This window comes from Pipistrellus hanaki (assembly GCF_964339955.1).
Source record: "Pipistrellus hanaki genome assembly, chromosome: 11".
NCBI classification, from domain to species: Eukaryota; Metazoa; Chordata; class Mammalia; order Chiroptera; family Vespertilionidae; genus Pipistrellus; species Pipistrellus hanaki.
In genome coordinates, this window is record NC_140513.1 from 1551665 (window position 1) to 1570249 (window position 18585).

At 69.9% G+C, this 18585-nt stretch overlaps 1 protein-coding gene across 1 annotated transcript in view; it reads right to left on the reverse strand.

Annotated features, from left to right (window-relative positions):
* ADAMTSL2 (ADAMTS like 2) overlaps positions 1-11833 on the reverse strand; it is a gene marked incomplete at its 3' end in the record, with an annotated part of 29761 nt that extends 17928 nt beyond the window's left edge. The window contains exons 1-8 of the mRNA XM_084899122.1: positions 11596-11833; positions 10357-10447; positions 9780-9922; positions 8988-9063; positions 7917-8019; positions 5603-5748; positions 5397-5520; positions 2202-2282 (exon numbers count right to left, since the gene is read on the reverse strand). Coding sequence (XP_084755248.1) covers positions 2202-2282; positions 5397-5520; positions 5603-5748; positions 7917-8019; positions 8988-9063; positions 9780-9922; positions 10357-10446 — 763 coding nt within the window. The 5' untranslated portion in view covers position 10447; positions 11596-11833. The remainder of the gene's footprint in view (positions 1-2201; positions 2283-5396; positions 5521-5602; positions 5749-7916; positions 8020-8987; positions 9064-9779; positions 9923-10356; positions 10448-11595) is intronic.
* Between the last annotated feature and the right edge of the window lie 6752 nt (positions 11834-18585).

Consider the following 18585-nt stretch of genomic DNA (forward strand, 5'->3'; position numbering starts at 1 on the left):
CCCCATCCTCCCTCCCCATCCTCCCTCCCCATCCCCCTCCCCTTCCTCCCCCCCATCCTCCCCATCCTCCTCCCATCCTCCCTCCCCATCCTCCCTCCCCATCCTCCCTCCCCATCCTCCCCATCCCTCCCTCCCCATCCTCCCTCCCATCCTCCCTCCCATCCTCCCCCCCCATCCTCCCCATCCCTCCCTCCCCCCTCCCTCCCCATCCTCCCTCCCCATCCTCCCCATCCTCCCTCCCCCATCCTCCCTCCCCTCCTCCCTCCCCATCCTCCTCCCATCCCTCCCCCCCCATCCTCCCCCATCCTCCCTCCCATCCTCCTCCCCATCCTCCCTCCCCATCCCCCTCCCCATCCTCCCTCCCCATCCTCCCTCCCCATCCTCCCATCCTCCCCCCATCCCCCCTCCCCATCCCCCCTCCCCATCCCCCTCCCCATCCTCCCCCCTCCTCCCTCCCCATCCTCCCTCCCCATCCTCCCTCCCCGCCTCCCTCCCCATCCTCCCTCCCCATCCTCCCCCCCCCATCCTCCCCCATCCTCCCTCCCCATCCTCCCTCCCCATCCCCCTCCCATCCTCCCTCCCCATCCTCCCCCCCATCCTCCTCCCCATCCTCCCTCCCCATCCTCCCTCCCCATCCCCCCTCCCCAACCCTCCCTCCCCATCCTCCCTCCCCATCCCTCCCCCTCCCTCCCCATCCTCCCTCCCCATCCTCCCTCCCCATCCTCCCTCCCCATCCTCCCTCCCCATCCTCCCTCCCCATCCTCCCTCCCCATCCTCCCTCCCCATCCTCCCCATCCTCCCCATCCTCCCTCCCCATCCTCCCCATCCTCCCTCCCCATCCTCCCTCCCCATCCCCCCTCCCCATCCTCCCTCCCATCCTCCCCCCCCATCCTCCCTCCCCATCCTCCCTCCCCATCCTCCCTCCCCATCCTCCCTCCCCATCCCCCCTCCCCACCCTCCCTCCCCATCCTCCCTCCCCATCCCCCCTCCCCACCCTCCCTCCCCATCCTCCCTCCCCATCCTCCCTCCCCATCCTCCCTCCCCATCCTCCCTCCCCATCCTCCCTCCCCATCCTCCCCCCCCATCCTCCCTCCCCATCCTCCCCATCCTCCCCCCCATCCTCCCCCCCCATCCTCCCCATCCTCCCTCCCCATCCTCCCTCCCCGTCCTCCCTCCCCATCCTCCCTCCCCATCCTCCCCATCCTCCCTCCCCATCCTCCCCATCCTCCCTCCCCATCCCCCCTCCCCATCCCTCCCTCCCCATCCTCCCTCCCATCCTCCCCCCCCATCCTCCCTCCCCATCCTCCCTCCCCATCCTCCCTCCCCATCCTCCCTCCCCATCCTCCCTCCCCATCCTCCCTCCCCATCCCCCCTCCCCATCCTCCCTCCCCATCCTCCCCATCCCCCCTCCCCATCCTCCCTCCCCATCCCCCCTCCCCATCCTTCCCAGGCTCCATTGAGGCCCAGGATCTTCCCATGTGTCTGTTTCAGACCCCGGGCATCTCCTGGCCTCCTTGCCGGCAGCTGAGCAGCTGGCCCGCCAAGGCCTGGCTTCAGGAGCGGATGCTGGGCCTGGAGCGTGCGGCCTGCCGGGCGGGGGCAGGAGCCTCCTACCCGCCCCCAGCCCTGGCTCTCACAGGCCTCCCTCAGGCAGGCGGTGAGGCCGGCGCTGGGCACCGCTCCCCCAGCCTGGTCCCCGTTGCCCCTCACAGCCAGAATCTGCGAGCCCCCCACCACCACCCCAGACCCTAGTCCTCACCCTCCCCTGCTGCTGGCTGTCCACGGGGGGTGGGGGGATGGGGAGCTCCCAGAGGGGCCACCTCCTGCCACTCCTGCCTCCTGAGCCTCACTCCTCTGCCCGGAGGCGGGCTCCACCTTCAGCACCGCCGGCTTTGCCTGGTCTCCAGGGACAGGGAGCTCACTACCTGACATCACGCCTCCCCCTGTGGTCTGAGTGCAGGGTCCTTCCACACCTGAGCTTTCCTGTGACCCCCCCCACACACACACCTATACACACACACTCACACACGCGCGCGCACACACACACACACACACACACACACACACCCCGGGCCCCGTTCCAGCTCCTGCGGCCCATCCCTCCCCAGCAGGAAGGGACCGGGTCCATGCCCCTCCTCTGCCACCCAGTTCACCCCACGCTGAGCCCACGCCGGGCGAGGCGGCGCCCGGGCCCGGCCTACCCAGGACGTCGGTGGACTTCTTCCGCTCCACGATCTGGATGTCCCGGGCCCCGGCCGGGATGTGGGTCACCAGCGAGTAGCCTGGGGAGGGGGAGGGGGCGGGGGGAGAGGTGGTGAGCGGCGGGTCTGACCATGGCCCTGTCTCTCAATGGAAGAGGCAACCAGAGACTCGAACCTGCAGCCGAAGTGCGTGCCCGTGGCCGAGAATCAAACCGCACCCTCCGTCCTCCGGCTGACACCCTAACCACTGAGCACCCCCCAGGCAGCACTGGCTTTTTGGGGGAGGGGCAGCCATCATGCTGGCCAGTTCCCGGGGTGTACAGGCTGCCATGTGGGCACTCCCCACGCGATGCCCCTGGGTGCCTCCCCGGCTGCCGCGGGGGTCCCCCCGGACAGGTGCGTGTCACACGGCCGGTGAGATCAGAAAACTGAGGCGCATTCATTTACATGTGGGCGCACAGACGCTCCTTTTCGGTTAGCGCCAGCTCTGGCCGCCCTCGCCCACAGGTCCCCCGGGGACGAGCGCCCCCACATTCGCCAGGGAAGGGGGCAGGCCGGTGGTGGGGACCACAGACTCGCAGCCAGGCCACCGGGCTCAGGCCCAGCCGCCATTCCCGGCTGCATGGCCTCTGTCCCCACGTCCGCCTCGGGAGCTGGTGCGAGGGGGCAGGTGCACGGGGGAGGGAGTGGGGGGGAGGGGCAGGGTGCACGGGGGAGGAATGGGGGGCGTGAGGGGCAGGGCGCACCGGGAGGGATGGGGGGTGAGGGGCAGGGCACACGGGGAGGGATGGGGGGTGAGGGGCAGGGCACACGGGGGAGGGATGGGGGGTTGAGGGGCAGGGCGCATGGGAGGGATGGGGGGATGAGGGACAGGGCGCACGGGGGAGGGATGGGGGGGTGAGGGGCAGGGCGCACGGGGGTGGGATGGGGGGTGAGGGGCAGGGCGCACGGGGAGGGATGGGGGTGTGAGGGCCAGGGCGCATGGGGGAGGGATGGGGGGGTGAGGGCAGGGTGCACGGGGGAGGGATGGGGGGCGTGAGGGGCAGGGCGCACCGGGAGGGATGGGGGGAGGGCAGGGCACACGGGGGAGGGATGGGGGGGTGAGGGGCAGGGCACACGGGGAGGGATGGGGGGTTGAGGGGCAGGGCGCATGGGGAGGGATGGGGGGATGAGGGCCAGGGCGCATGGGGGAGGGATGGGGGGTGAGGGGCAGGGCACACGGGGGAGGGATGGGGGGGTGAGGGGCAGGGCGCACGGGGGTGGGATGGGGGGTGAGGGGCAGGGCGCACGGGGGAAGGGATGGGGGGTGAGGGGCAGGGCGCACGGGGGAGGGATGGGGGGTGAGGGGCAGGGCGCACCGGGGAGGGATGGGGGGATGAGGGCCAGGGCGCACGGGGGAGGGATGGGGGGGTGAGGGCCAGGGCGCACGCGGGAGGGATGGGGGTGTGAGGGGCAGGGCGCACCGAGGAGGGATGGGGGGTGAGGGGCAGGGCGCACGGGGGAGGGATGGGGGGTGAGGGGCAGGGCACACGGGGGAGGGATGGGGGTGTGAGGGGCAGGGCGCACGGGGGAGGGATGGGGGGTGAGGGGCAGGGCGCACGGAGGAGGGATGGGGGGTGAGGGGCAGGGCGCACCGGGGAGGGATGGGGGGATGAGGGCCAGGGCGCACGGGGGAGGGATGGGGGGATGAGGGCCAGGGCGCACGGGGGAGGGATGGGGGGTGAGGGGCAGGGCGCACCGGGGAGGGATGGGGGTGAGGGCAGGGCGCACGGGGGAGGGATGGGGGGTGAGGGGCAGGGCGCACCGGGGAGGGATGGGGGATGAGGGCCAGGGCGCGTGGGGAGGGATGGGGGGGTGAGGGCCAGAGCGCACTGGGGAGGGATGGGGGTGTGAGGGGCAGGGTGCACGGGGGAGGGATGGGGGGTGAGGGCCAGGGCGCGTGGGGAGGGATGGGGGGGTGAGGGCCAGAGCGCACTGGGGAGGGATGGGGGTGTGAGGGGCAGGGTGCACGGGGGAGGGATGGGGATGAGGGCCAGGGCGCGTGGGGAGGGATGGGGGGGTGAGGGCCAGAGCGCACTGGGGAGGGATGGGGGTGTGAGGGGCAGGGCGCACCGGGGAGGGATGGGGGGTGAGGGGCAGGGCGCGTGGGAGGGATGGGGGGTGAGGGGCAGGGCGCGTGGGAGGGATGGGGGGGTGAGGGCCAGAGCGCACTGGGGAGGGATGGGGTGTGAGGGGCAGGGTGCACGGGGGAGGGATGGGGGGTGAGGGCCAGGGTGCACGGGGGAGGGATGGGGGGTGAGGGCCAGGGCGCACGGGGGAGGGATGGGGGGTGAGGGGCAGGGCGCACCGGGGAGGGAGTGGGGGACAGCCCAGCCCCAATGCCGAGAGCTGTGAGGCAGGAACCGCATCCACAAAGCCTCTGGCAGCCTCAGTGCCTGCGCACAGTAGGTGCTCAGAGAGAAGGCGTGACTGAAGGCAGGGTCTTTGTCTCCCTGCCCGGACCTGCGGGAGGCCCTGCAGGCAGGTGTGTGACAGGCAGGGAGGACCCCCCAGGGGCCCGCCCGAACCCGCCTCCACAGTGAGGCCTCCAAGACAGCGGCCTCTGCCCGCCCCACTCACCACCCTCGGAGACGTGGACCCTGCGGAACAGGGCGCCCCAGAACCTGTGAGCCCAAACTCAGGTCAGTCCCGGTGAGGGGGGCTGGGGCCTGGGTTCCCCCTTCAGTGGGCCATTCAATCCCCTTCCCACGCCCCCACGGCTGCAAACGCCAACGTGGCCCCAGCCAGGCGTGCACCAGGCACCGGCACTGGTAGGTGCTCACAGAGAGCTGCTCCTCCCCCGGCCAGCAGGGACCCCCGAGCACCCGCCTGGGCCCGAGGAGGGGTGGGGGGGGCGGTCAGATGGCCCGCGGGGGGAGGGGGGCGGGGGGGGGAGTGGGAGGGGGGTCAGGTGGCCCGCGGGGGAGGGGGGGTGGGGGTGAGGGGAGGGGGAGGGGTGTCAGGTGGCCCGCGGGAGAGGGGGGCGGGGGGGAGAGGGGTGGGAGTGAGGGGAGGGGGGGTGGGGGGGAGGGGAGGGGGAGGGGTGTCAGGTGGCCCGCCGGGGAGGGGACGGGGGGAGGGGGGAGGGGGTGGGGGAAGTGGGAGGGGGGTCAGGTGGCCCGCGGGGAGGGGGCGGAGCTGGCGCAGTGCTCTCACCCAGGTTGGCGGTGCCCTTGCGGTAGGTGCCGGTCACGTGGGTGCAGCTGCTCCCGTCGCCGCGGCAGACGCCGCACTTGTCCAGCGTGTGCGTGGAGAAGAGCACGCCGTCACAGCCGATGGGCTGCGGGAGGAGAGGCCGCTGGGAGGGCGCCCCGGCGCCGGCCCCCCCAAGCGCCGCCCGCACCGAGTGCAGGGGTAACAACCTCACAGCTGCCCGACACGCACACGCCGCGCAGCTCCGCCAGCTGGCAGGACGTGCCGTCCCGGGCCGGCACCATGAGCTGCCGCTGGCCGTCCACCGTGGTGCAGTGCAGGTCGCAGGGCTTGCTGGAGATGTGCACGTAGTCGTCTGCGGGACACGGGCGCTCAGGGGGCGCTCAGGATTGGGGGGTCTCAGGATTGGGGGTCTCAGGATTGGGGGTCTCAGGATTGGGGGTCTCAGGGTTGGGGGCTCTCAGGATTGGGAGGTTCTCAGGATTGGGGGGCGCTCAGGATTGGGGGGTCTCAGGATTGGGGGTCTCAGGATTGGGGGGCTCTCAGGGTTGGGGGCTCTCAGGGTTGGGGGTCTCAGGATTGGGAGGCTCTCAGGGTTGGGGGTCTCAGGATTGGGGGTCTCAGGATTGGGGGGCTCTCAGGATTGGGGGTCTCAGGATTGGGAGGCTCTCAGGATTGGGAGGCTCTCAGGGTTGGGGGTCTCAGGATTGGGGGTCTCAGGATTGGGAGGCTCTCAGGGTTGGGGGCTCTCAGGATTGGGGGTCTCAGGATTGGGGGCGCTCAGGATTGGGGGCGCTCAGGATTGGGGGTCTCAGGATTGGGGGCGCTCAGGATTGGGGGCGCTCAGGATTGGGGGTCTCAGGATTGGGGGCTCTCAGGGTTGGGGGTCTCAGGATTGGGGGTCTCAGGATTGGGAGGCTCTCAGGGTTGGGGGTCTCAGGATTGGGGGTCTCAGGATTGGGAGGCTCTCAGGGTTGGGGGCTCTCAGGATTGGGGGTCTCAGGATTGGGGGCGCTCAGGATTGGGGGCGCTCAGGATTGGGGGTCTCAGGATTGGGGGCTCTCAGGGTTGGGGGTCTCAGGATTGGGGGTCTCAGGATTGGGGGTCTCAGGATTGGGAGACTCTCAGGGTTGGGGCTCTCAGGATTGGGGGCGCTCAGGATTGGGGGTCTCAGGATTGGGGGCGCTCAGGATTGGGGGCGCTCAGGATTGGGGGTCTCAGGATTGGGGGCTCTCAGGGTTGGGGGTCTCAGGATTGGGGGTCTCAGGATTGGGAGGCTCTCAGGATTGGGGGCTCTCAGGGTTGGGGGTCTCAGGATTGGGAGGCTCTCAGGGTTGGGGGGTCTCAGGATTGGGGGTCTCAGGATTGGGGGTCTCAGGATTGGGAGACTCTCAGGGTTGGGGCTCTCAGGATTGGGGGCGCTCAGGATTGGGGGTCTCAGGATTGGGAGGCTCTCAGGGTTGGGGGTCTCAGGATTGGGGGGTCTCAGGATTGGGAGGCTCTCAGGGTTGGGGGTCTCAGGATTGGGGGGTCTCAGGATTGGGAGGCTCTCAGGGTTGGGGCTCTCAGGATTGGGGGTCTCAGGATTGGGGGGCTCTCAGGGTTGGGGGTCTCAGGATTTGGGGGCTCTCAGGATTGGGGGTCTCAGGATTGGGAGGCTCTCAGGATTGGGGGTCTCAGGATTGGGGGGCTCTCAGGATTGGGGGGTCTCAGGATTGGGGGGCTCAGGATTGGGGGGCTCTCAGGGTTGGGGGGCTCTCAGGGTTGGGGGTCTCAGGATTGGGGGGCTCTCAGGGTTGGGGGGCTCTCAGGGTTGGGGGTCTCAGGATTGGGAGGCTCTCAGGGTTGGGGGCTCTCAGAGTTAGAGGGCTCTCAGGGTTGGGGGCTCTCAGGGTTGGGGGTCCCACTCAGGGGCTCCCCCCTCCTTCCCACAGACACAGCGCTGCCCGGGGCACAGAGGGGGAACGGAGGCCCAGAGTGGGAGGATCGCCGGGGTCTCGGGCGCTGGCATGCACCAGGATGCGGGCTCTGGGTGGCCGCCTCTGTCTCTCTGGGGGTTTGGGGGGACAGGTCCCCGGCAGAAGGGCGGAGCCCCGAGGGCTGGACTGCTGGCCCGGGGCCCCTGCACGTGCCCCCCGGGGAAGGCTGCTTGGTATTCTGCTGCCTCAGCTCCCCCAACTTCCGCCCAGACCCCTCCCTCTGGCCATCGCCCATCTGCCCAGGCCCCCCGCACGGTGCCCCCGCAGGGCAGGCCCCCCGCACGGTGCCCCCACAGGGCAGGCCCCCCGCACGGTGCCCCCTCAGGGCAGGCCCCCCGCACGGTGCCCCCTCAGGGCAGGCCCCCCGCACGGTGCCCCCACAGGGCAGGGCCCCCCACACACATGGTGCCCCGCAGGGCAGGCCCCCCGCACGGTGCCCCCTCAGGGCAGGCCCCCCGCACGGTGCCCCCTCAGGGCAGGCCCCCCGCACGGTGCCCCCTCAGGGCAGGCCCCCCGCACGGTGCCCCGCAGGGCGGGGCGGTACCGGGGTACAGGGGCTTCCACTGGTGCGTCCGCCCGTTGTACACGTGCGAGTTGAAGGAGATGCACTGCTCCTCCCGGAAGCTCCTCCCGTCCGGCGGACACTCCTGGGGGCGAGAGGGGGGCTGGGACTCGCCGACAAAGGCAGTTCTGTGCGGCGGCAGGAAGCACTGCCCCAGGGTGGCCTCTCGCTCCTGTCTCACCGGCTGGCTCTCGGGAGGAGCAGGACGAGCGGAAGGACAGTGACTGACCACCCTCACACCGTCCCCGGGCTCCGGGCGGGACCTGACTGTCCTGCCGCCCGGCGCCCCCGCCCCACTGCCCCTGCGTGTCCCCGGCTGAGGCCACAGCACCAGTGCCTGGCGGGAGGGCTGAGGCAGGGGGCGGGGGGGAGTGCGCCCAGGGCAGGGGAGCTTCCAGGGCAGGGGGGGGCCCAGGGCGAGCAGCAGGTCCCCCCCGGGGCCCACGAGGGTCCAGGAGGACAGCGGACCCATGAAGCCAAAGCAGAGGCTATGGCCACTCGGTCCCTCCAGCCCCGGCCCCCTGCACGTGTGTACACGCAAACACACACGGACACCACAACATGGGCCCGCGGAGACCCCGAGGCTGTCTCTGCCCCACGCCCGGCCTTCAGGCTCCCACCGAGGGCTCTGGCCCTGCCGAGAGCTGCCAGGAGCCCAGCCGCAGAGGGCACCCCTGGCCACCGAGGCCTCCTGTGCTCCGGCTGCTGCCCTGGGCGGGGCCGCCCGGCCTCACGGGCGGACACCTGGCAAGGGTCGGTCTCCGGCAAACTCCCGGCACAGGGCTGTGAGCAAACGGGGGGCTTCGGCCAGAGACCCTGGCCCTGGAGCCTCCGCCCCGCCGGCAGCTGGGAGGCCTCTGGGGGCACACGGGGGCACACGGAGCACAGCGATCTGCTCTGCGGCAGGCGGGCAGCGCCCTGAGCCGGGGCCTGGGCACCTTCTCCTCACGGGCTGGAAGGGGCAGGCCCAGGACAGGACCCACCAGAGGGAGACCTGGGGGGGCGGGGGGAGGAGGAGGGGGGAGGGCAGGGTCCCGGTGGGTGGAGCCTCACCTCCACATGGCACAGCTGGTACCGCTTGGAGGTGCCGGTGCAGGTTCGGTTCCCGGCATCGGTGACTGACGTCCTCCTGGCAGGAAGACAGGGCTCTGATCCAGCGCCAGGAGCTGCCCGCTGCCGCCCCACGGCCTCCGGGCTGGTCCCCGTGCTCCCCCAATTCCTCTGACCGGGGGTCCTCCCTCCCCTCAGGCTGCCAGCCCTTCTCATTGCACGGGGGTCACACCCTCCGGGGGCGTCTCCCAGCCCCTTCTCAGCGGAGGGGGTCCCCGAGGCGTCTCTGCTGCCCTGTCACACGCCACAGCGCTCAGCACCCAGAACTAGTTACAGGAATGAGGGCGCTGACACATGCAGGCCGTGCACACGTGTCCCCGTGTGTCAGGGGGCTCCGGCTCCCCCTCCACTCCACAGGTGCTCAGAGAGGTTCGGTGACCTGCCCAAGGCCACACAGCTAGGAAGTGGCAGAGGCAGGATTTGAAGCCGGGTGTGCCCGACAGTAGCTGCTGCACCAGATGCTTTTCCCTGTTTATTCCACTCGGGTCCTCAGAGACGGCCGAGGCCCTCCCCCCTGTCCCCTCTCCTCAACCCACAGCCTTAGAAACGGGCCTGCTCGCTCACCAAAGGCTGTGCCCCGGAGCAGGGCAGACCCCAGGACGCCGGGTCCCTGAGGGGGCCGGTGAAGAGGAGGCCCCCCCACCCCCGCCTGTGCTCTCACCCCACACCCTGCCCAGCCCAGGCCCCGCTCGGCCGCTGCCCGCTGAGGGCCAGGCGCCCACCCTCCGGCCGCACCTCTGCTGGAGGCAGTGCCGCTCCCGGGACATCACGCCGCCCCCGCAGCTGCGGGAACACGCCGTCCACTTGGTCCACTCCCCCCACCAGGAGGCCGTGGCGTCCGTGCCCCCCTCCAGGCTGTTGGACGTGGGGCTGGTGTCCTGTGAGAGACCCGCGGGTTAGGGCCACTGGGCAGCCCGGGCTCAGGGTCAGGGGTGGCCCAGAGGGACCCCAGGGAGTTGGGGACCCCGGGTCCTCCCCATTTTGAGATCAGGGACATCCTGGGAGCTCAGTGTGGTCCTGGGGACCGACCGAGCTAACCTCCCGACCTCTCTCTCCCGAGCGGCCCGGGCCCAGCATGACCGGGTTCTGAGGACACGCCTCCAGCGCACCTTCTGGACGTCACCGAGGGGGGCGCTCAGCCCTCAGCCCATCCTGCTGGGTGGCCGGGGCTCCGAGTGGCCAGGTCCCCATGCAGGGGCCGGTCTGACACGTGTCCTGGCACGAGAGGGCTGCGGGAAGGCAGCCGGGACCCTGGCCACGCAGCCCCTGTGACATCGGCCCCTCTGGGTGAGGGACCATGCTCCCCACTCACCGTGGCCCCCGTGGACGCCATGCCGCCGGCCATGAGCACCGCTGCCAGCAGGGACCAGGCCCAGCGCGAAGGCCGCCGTCCGCGGTCCATCCTGGAAGCAAGGCCACCGTCACCGCTGGCCAGGCCCGGCTCCCCGTCAGCCGATCAGGGTCCGCTTGGGGGAGGCCCTCAGGGCCCACCCAGGCTGGGGCCACTGGGGATCAGTTAGGTGGCTGCCCGGGCCCTGGGGGCGGCTTCGGGAGCGATCAGAGATGCCTGCTGCAGGCGGACACCTTGGCAATGGCGTGTGCACTCAGCCCGTACCACCCCACACCACCCCACCAGAGGGCACTCGGGGTCACGTGCTGCTCTACCTCGGACACCCGAGCACCTGGGGGACACCTGTGGGGAAACCGGGGAGGGGAGGGAGGCGAGGGGCTGTGGCCCGGACTTGGCCTGTGGCCCAGCCCAGCGAGAGCACCTGGGTATTCCCTGGCTCGGGGCTTGCTGGCCACGGGGGAAGGACCGTCTACGGGGTGGGTCCCTGGATGCCCCCACCCTAAGACGCCAGCACATGCGCCCCCAGACCTCAGAGACCCTGCGGAGCGGTCCCGGCACTGGGCTAATTCCAGGGCAAGAGGGATGTAGGCCCCCACTCCTCCCAGTCCTGACCCACCTCCTCCGAACCGCTCCCTTCCCTCCCCAAACCCTCCCCTCTGTGCCGCCCGGGCACCTGAAGGATCCCAGGTGCTGTGCCAAGGACACCCTTGCACCCCAAGGCGGCCTCTGCCCTGGACAGACAGCACTGCACCCCACCTCCCCGCTACCTGCCTGCCGTCCCCCCACTCCCCTGCCCCGGAGGCTCCATCCGCGCCCCTCCCTCCCCAGCCTCGGGCCAGCGGAGCCCCTGAGGTCCCGGGGTCCCTGGCTAACCGGTGCCGCAGCTCCCGCCTTCGCAGGGACAGGTGCTGCGCCGGCCTCACACTTGGTTTTCATTACGGCTCCAGACACCGCTGGCCGCGGGCCAGGCCCGGCTCACACGGGAGGGATCCAGCCCTCCCCGGGGTCCGAAAACAGCCGGCGCCGTGGGAGGGGCCGTGCACCGGGGAGCTGCAGGCGTCTGAGGCTGGAGGCCGAGGGGACCCCTCCCCACGGACCCCTCAGCTCCGTCAGCACCCCGGGGCTGCGGGATGCTCTGGCCGCCGGCTGCATGTCAGGCCCGGGCGGGCCCTGGGGGAAGCGGCTGGTGGAGGCGCCTACCTGTCCGGGCAGCAGGTTGTCCTCCGGAGAGCGGGCTGAGCGGCCGCAGCGGGCGGGCGGGCGGGCGGCGGCGCCAGGTGCTGCCCGGGCTGCTGTGCGGAGAGCTGCGGGCCTGCGGCTCCCTCCTCGGCTCCCGCCTCCTGCACTTCAAAGAGCACCCAGGAGAGGTTCCCAGGGCGGCGGCAGCCCAGTGGCGGCTCGGCTGCGCGGCCGCCTTTATAGCTGTCAGGCAGACAGGGAGGAACTCACACTTCCCACCAGGCGGCTCCCCCGCCCGCCGGCCGGCCTGGCGCACACTTTAACCCGCTCCGCGCCTCTGGAGCCCCGCCAGGCCGGCCCAGCTGCCTGCTCGCTGCTGCTTGGCCCGGAGCAGCCGGCAGGGCGGCCGCCTTCCCGGCCCGGAGCTCGGGGTGGCGGACCGGCGTCCAGACAGGGCGGCCACGGGCCTGGGGGCGCAGCGGGAGCCCAGCCTCGGCCCCGCCGATTCTGCTTCCGGAGGGGCCTGGTCTTCGGCACTCCCGAGCGTGGAACCTGGGGCGTGTGAGGCATCCGGTCTGGCCACTCCATTTTACAGATGGGAAGACTGAGGTCCAAAGGGGACCCGCACTCCCAGGCTCCAAAAGGCTAAGCAGCGGCCAAAGCAGGCAGAGAGGCCGAGGGAGACCCAGGAGGGCACAGCCAGAGGCCCCCAGGAAGGGCCGGAAATGGCCACGGCCTGCTGACCAGGTGGCTACATGGCCCGGGGCCCATGCGGGGTGGCACAAGAACTCTGTGAGCCAGAGCGTGGAGCCCAGACCGAGGGGGCAGCACCCCGGGAGCTCGGCAGACCCCAGGCTTGGCGGGGCCGCCCTCGAGGCCAGGCTCCCAGAGGCCGTCCTCCTGGGGCACAGAACCCCCAAACAGTGAGGTGACCTGAGCCCTGGCACCGCCCCTGCCCTGCACCACAGGCGTCACCGGCCCCGGCCGCAGCGGGAAAGCCCTCTCCTCCGCCGTCCTCCCGGCCAGAGGGACTGGTGGTCTCTTCGGTGGCCTCCTCAGCAGCCCCCGCCCCCCTGCCAAAGGCTCGAGCCTGCGGCTGGCCACCAGCAGACATGACCAGGAGGGGAGCGACCAGTAATAATAGTGCGAACAACAACCCCGCTGCCCTGCACCGGGCTCTTCCTGCATCCCAGCTCTGAGGCCGGCCTGCTGTCCCCCCTCTGCAGACGGAGAAACTGAGGCTCCAAGACTGAGTGGCACCCGAGGTCGCGCACCCGGCAAGGGGCGCATCCCGGACCCAGCCCTCAGCCCCATCTCTGTCTGCGGGATGTCGGGGTCCTGGTCCCCATCCCTGGAACCCTTGGGGGCGCAGGCCTTTACTCTGGGCCCCAGGATGATGGTGGATCCAAGACTTGACTCGGGGTCCACACTGCCCCCTGGGGTCGGCGTGCTGCAGTGCAGACACGATGGAACACCCTCCCCACCACCACCCCCCTCTCAGACTGCCCCTTCCCTTCCCCTCCAGCCCGCCAGGGCCCTGAGCCCTCCCGCCAGCCCGCCCGCCGGCACCAGGGTGACTGGGTCCCTTGGGAGGGACCCCACAGCCGACAGCGAGCAGACAGCGTCTGGGAGACAGGCCTGCCCCCCCCCCCCCGCTGGGTGACCCCCTGCGTGTGTCCCCCCTGCCCCCAGGGAGCCCCAAACTCCACGCCCACAGGGAGCTCCCGCTGCTCCGGCTCACTGTGGCCTGGGAGTGTCCGGGGAGACACCGGGAGCCCGGGAAGGCTGCGGGGGCCTGGCACCCCGGGAATGTGGGGGGAAGAGGCTCTGAGGCTGCTGTCAGCCCCCCAAAGGGATGGTCAGACAGCCCCTGGGCCAGGCGGGCCTCAGGCCCCGGGGACCCCTCGCGGGGGCCCAGCCAGGCCTACGGGGCAGGAGCCCTTTGTGCCCCGGGGCCTCTTGGCCGGCTGCACCCGTTGACAGGGAGCTCCTGCACCCCCCTGCACATGCCTCTGCCAGGGCACCTCCTCCAGGGAGCCCGCAGGTGCCCACACCTTGTTCGGCTGCCTATGGGGTCAGCATCGTCTTTGCCGAGCTGTGGCCGATCCCCCGCCCCCAGAGCAGGTCTGCCCCTGGTTCACGCTGCATCTCAGCGGGGGGCAGCTTGCAGGTCGAATGTGGGCGGCACCTGGGGCACCTCCTTATCCTTTGGGGGTGAGCGTGAGCTGTGCCCGCTGCTTCCCCCCAGCAGAGCCCCCTGCTGGGCACACACCGTCCCGGGTCGGGGGATGTCTGAGGAGGAACTGGGAACAGGGTAGCGGGCACATGGCCACAGAAGTGGAGGAGGGGCGTGGGCAAACAAGCCCAGACCCCTCCCCGCATTGCCCACCAGAGGGGCCTTGGGGGGGGGCACAGCGGGCCGTGGGGTGGTGGCCGCTCCCGCACAGCCACGCTCTCTGTGGCACCAGGGACAGGCCACCGCCGGTGGGGACAGCGGGGGATCGGGGGAGGGCCCAGCTGTGCCTGGCGGCATCGCCTGCCCAGGTGGTCGGCCAGCCTGGCGTCGGGGTAGAGCTCCAGCGGGGATGGCGGAGTCTGGTGTCTCCCCAGCACACCCACAGAAGCCAGCGAGGACAGCTCCTGCCCAGAGGGCGCCCCGACTCTGTGTCCCCAGGCCAGGCACCAACTCAGGCTGGGTCCCCAGGAGCCAGGTCTGCGCTGCCTCGCCCTCTGCCCCGCCCTCTGCCCCCTGGGGAGGGACCCAGGGAACGGCAGCCCAGCAGCCAGGACGGGGGGTGGGGGAAGTGGGGGGGGAAGTGCAGGCTGGGCTGTGTGGGGTGGCATGGCTGGGATCCAGCCCCGCTCCCGGGCCCCTCAGCCGTTCCTGTCCTTTTAGACACCCCCCCCACCCCCAGCTCTTAGTGGTTTCTGAACAGACACTGAGCGAGGACCTTCTGTCGTCCCCACCCCCGCACACGCTCTGAGCCCCGCACACGCATCCCCGCTCTGAGGCAGGCCGTGCGAGCTCCGGTTTGCAGAGAGGACGCTGAGGTTCACGGCAAAGGGCACGCCAGGCCCCGGGGCAGGAATGGCCGGAGCCGTCCGCCTGCTGCGGGCGCCCTGGCTGTGGGCTCAGCGGACAGTGCCAGGAGCTGCGGGCAGCGCGTGAGCTGCATTCTGAGCCGGCGTTGACGACAGCACAGGGCGCCGCAGGCACACGGACACACAGACGGGGCACGGGGCAAGGCCAGGCAGCATGCCGGCTGGGAGCCAAGGAAAGGCCTGACCCCCTCCCCCGTGCCTGCCTCCCAGTGCAGGGGCTCGGCGGCCCCCCACGCGGAGCCGCGGGCCGCTGCGCTCGGGGTGGCCGGGGCCGTGGACAGGCTCAGACTGGGAGGACGCACACGCAGCAGCTGGCTGGCCGGCCAGGGCCGGGCAGACAGACAGACAGCTGTCCCGGAGGCCGGAGCCCGTGCATTCCAGGCGTTTCAGCACCTCCATAAACTGGCCTCTCCGGCCAGGGCGGGGAGACGTCCCCACTGCCCACCCCCGCGCTGTGGCTGCCCCCCAAGGGCCCCGACCCGGGTCCCAGTGTGACTGATGCCACCCGCTGGGCAGAGCAGGGGTGCCGGGGCCTGGGATGGGCAGGGGTGGGGGTGGGGGACGCCAGGGCTCGGTCTGAGGCCGGTTCCGTGGGTGCGGGGCGGGGAGCTGTCCGGCCTGCACCGCCCCGGGCTCGCCCTCCTCTGTGACACGGGGACCCAGCGGCCCCGGCCCAGCCCGGCCAGCGCTGACAGGCCCAGCGGGACAAGTAGGAAGAGGCCCTGGCACGGGCTGTGTGGCCGCTGAATCAGGGTCTGTGTGTGTAAGTGGTTTTCAAGACCCAGGGCCCGGCAGGAGCGGGAGCGCCCGCGGCCAGGGAGGCTGAGGGCCATGCCTAGGGGTGGCCGCCGATGGGGTCCGAGCCGAGGGCGGGTGTGGCTGTGGGTCTGGCCTGGCCAAAGCGGGAGCAGGTGTGGGGGGGCGGCAGCTGGCAGGGAGGCCTCGGAGGCCGGGAGCCGGGAGGCCAGCACACGTCCCGCGGTGCAGAGCGGCCCAGGTTGGTGGCTCCCCGCCCAGCCTGGTCCCGGCCCCCCACCCCGTGTCTCCAGGGGTAGTAACACCCCAAAGCACCGTCTGCCTCTCCCCGTCTCCCCGCCCCCCGCCAGGCCCCGCCCCTGCTCCGGAGAGCACCGAGGGTCATTTCAGTCCTGCTCCGCGCTGGACGCCTGCCCCGCCAGCTGGGCTGTCTCCAGGCGGCCAGGTCTCAGATGGAGCCACAGGCCGCCCACCTCCCTCCACGCCGCACCGGCTCCCAGCTCGGGCGGCGGCTCGCCCAGACCGGCCACCTGTCTCCCCGCCCCCCCTCCTCCCTAATCACCCCAACACATGTGCCCCGGCCTCCTCCCCCGGCACACACACAGCTCACAGCCTGGAGTGAGTGTACAGCTGCATGCACACACTCACACACACTCACACTCTCACACAGACACACACACACACACACTCACACACACTTATACACTCACACACACACACACTCACACACACTCACACACACACACACTTATACACTCACACTCAGACACACACACACACACATACACACACTTATACACTCACACACATACACAGCTCACAGCCTGGAGTGAGTGTACAGCTGCATGCACACACTCACACACACTCACACACACTCACACGTACACACACACACACACTTATACACACACACACTTATACACTCACACTCAGACACACACACACACACATACACACACTTATACACTCACACACATACACAGCTCACAGCCTGGAGTGAGTGTACAGCTGCATGCACACACTCACACACACTCACACTCACACACACACACACTCACACACACTCTCTCACATGTAACCTGTGAGAAGTTCCTGCCTCTGAGAAGAGGTACACAGAGAGCTCTGCTTTCCCACATCCAGACGCATGTCCTCCCCACACGTTGTCTGCTCCTCCTGGGGCTGGGTGGGGGCTGGGTGGGGGTGGGGTGGGGTCTGGGTGGGGGGGGGGTGGGGACTGGGAGGGGGCTGGGAGGGGCTGGGTGGGGGCGGGGTGGGGGCTGGGAGGGGGCTGAGTGGAGGCTGGGAGGGGGCTGGGAGGGGGCGGGTGGGGGCGGGGGCAGGCAGGGCTGAGGGGGAGGGGGACAGGGTCAAGCAGGGTGCCCATGGCAGCCACAGGGGTTGCCTGCCTCCCTTAGCCGCACACAGAGGCTCTGGTTTCCCCATTTGGAGCGGGAGCTGGGCTCCGGGCTGCCAAGCAGCGGTGGGAACGTGTGTGTGTGTGTGTGTGTGTGTGTGTCCCCGCTTTCATTCATTCTCCTCACAGCCATTCCTTAGCAGCCAGGGGCAGGGCAGGGAGCTGGCCCGGCGCCTGTGGGATCACAACCCAGCACCCCTCACACAGCGCCACAGCATGGTGGGTGCTGGGTGGTGCTGGGTGGGAGTGAGGGGCCCTGGGCTGGCCTGATGGGCAGGGGAGCCTTCCCACAGACTGTTCTGGCTGGGAGCAGGGGCAGGGTCTGAGGGGGGATGGGGAGCCGGGGGTGCTGGGGAGCAGAGAGGCTGGGTGGTCCCCTGAGGGCGTGGACCCCACCCGAGGGCCGTGGGCCACAAGGGAGGTGTGAGGAGGCAGAGGAACGTGGAGAGGGCCCAGCGGGCTCTTTCCCTCAGACCGCAACCTGGGCTTCAGCGCTCCCGGAGGGTGTGAGGCGCTCCGGGGGGCGGGGGGTGTCAGGCCTCAGAGCCCGGAGCCGGAGCGAGCAGCACGTCTCTGTGGCCCTGGGCGATGCCGGCACGGCGGCCTCACTCCTGCCGACTTCACGCCCGGCCTCCGCTTCCCCAGACTCCGCTTCCCCAGACTCTGCTTCCCCAGACTCCACGCCCGGCCTCCGCACCCCGGAGAGCTCACACTCACACACACACACACACACACACACACTCACACACTCACACACACACACACACTCACACACACACTCACACACACACTCATACACACACACACTCACACACACACACACTCACACACACACACACACACTCACACACACACTCACACACACACTCACACACACACACACTCACACTCACACACACACACACACACACACACACTCACACACACACTCACACACACACACACACACACTCATACACACACACACACTCACACACACACACTCACACACACACTCATACACACACGCACACATTCACACACTCATACACACGTGCACACACACACATACACACACGCACGCACACATACACACACGTGTGGCCGGTCCGCCCAGCAGGCTCTCCCGGCCCCGCCACAGGCAGGAGCCATCGACACAGTGTGGGCGACCTCAGGGGCTCCTGGGAAAGACCCGGCGACACACACAGCAGGCTCCCGCTGAGGAAGGCCTAGCACAGGCCACGCCTGCCACCAGACAGCGGCCACGGAGCCACTGCGAGGACACGGGACTCCCTCCGGGGTGGAGGGGGCTGTGGCGGCCACAGCTGTGTGTGTGATTATCCACCGTCACTCACCGCAGGCTTAGAGCCTGTGCCTCTGTCCCACGTGACACTATCACGTCATCACATTGGGTACAAAGGAAGACACAGGGTGAGAGCGGTCCTTTTTTAAAAAAAAAATTTTTTATTGATTTTTTACAGAGAGGAAGGGAGAGGGATAGAGTTAGAAACATCGATGAGAGAGAATCATTGATCAGCTGCCTCCTTCACACCCCCTACCAGGGATATTGCCCCCAACCAAGGTACATGCCCTTGACCAGAATCGAACCTGGGCCCTTTCAGTTCACAGACCCACGCTCTATCCACTGAGCCAAACCGGTTTCGGCAAGAGCGGATCTTTTGCCGACAACAGATAAATAGACAAATCGGGCGATCGATCGATCCGGCCGTCAGTCCAGGAGACCCAGCCAGGGGCTCAAC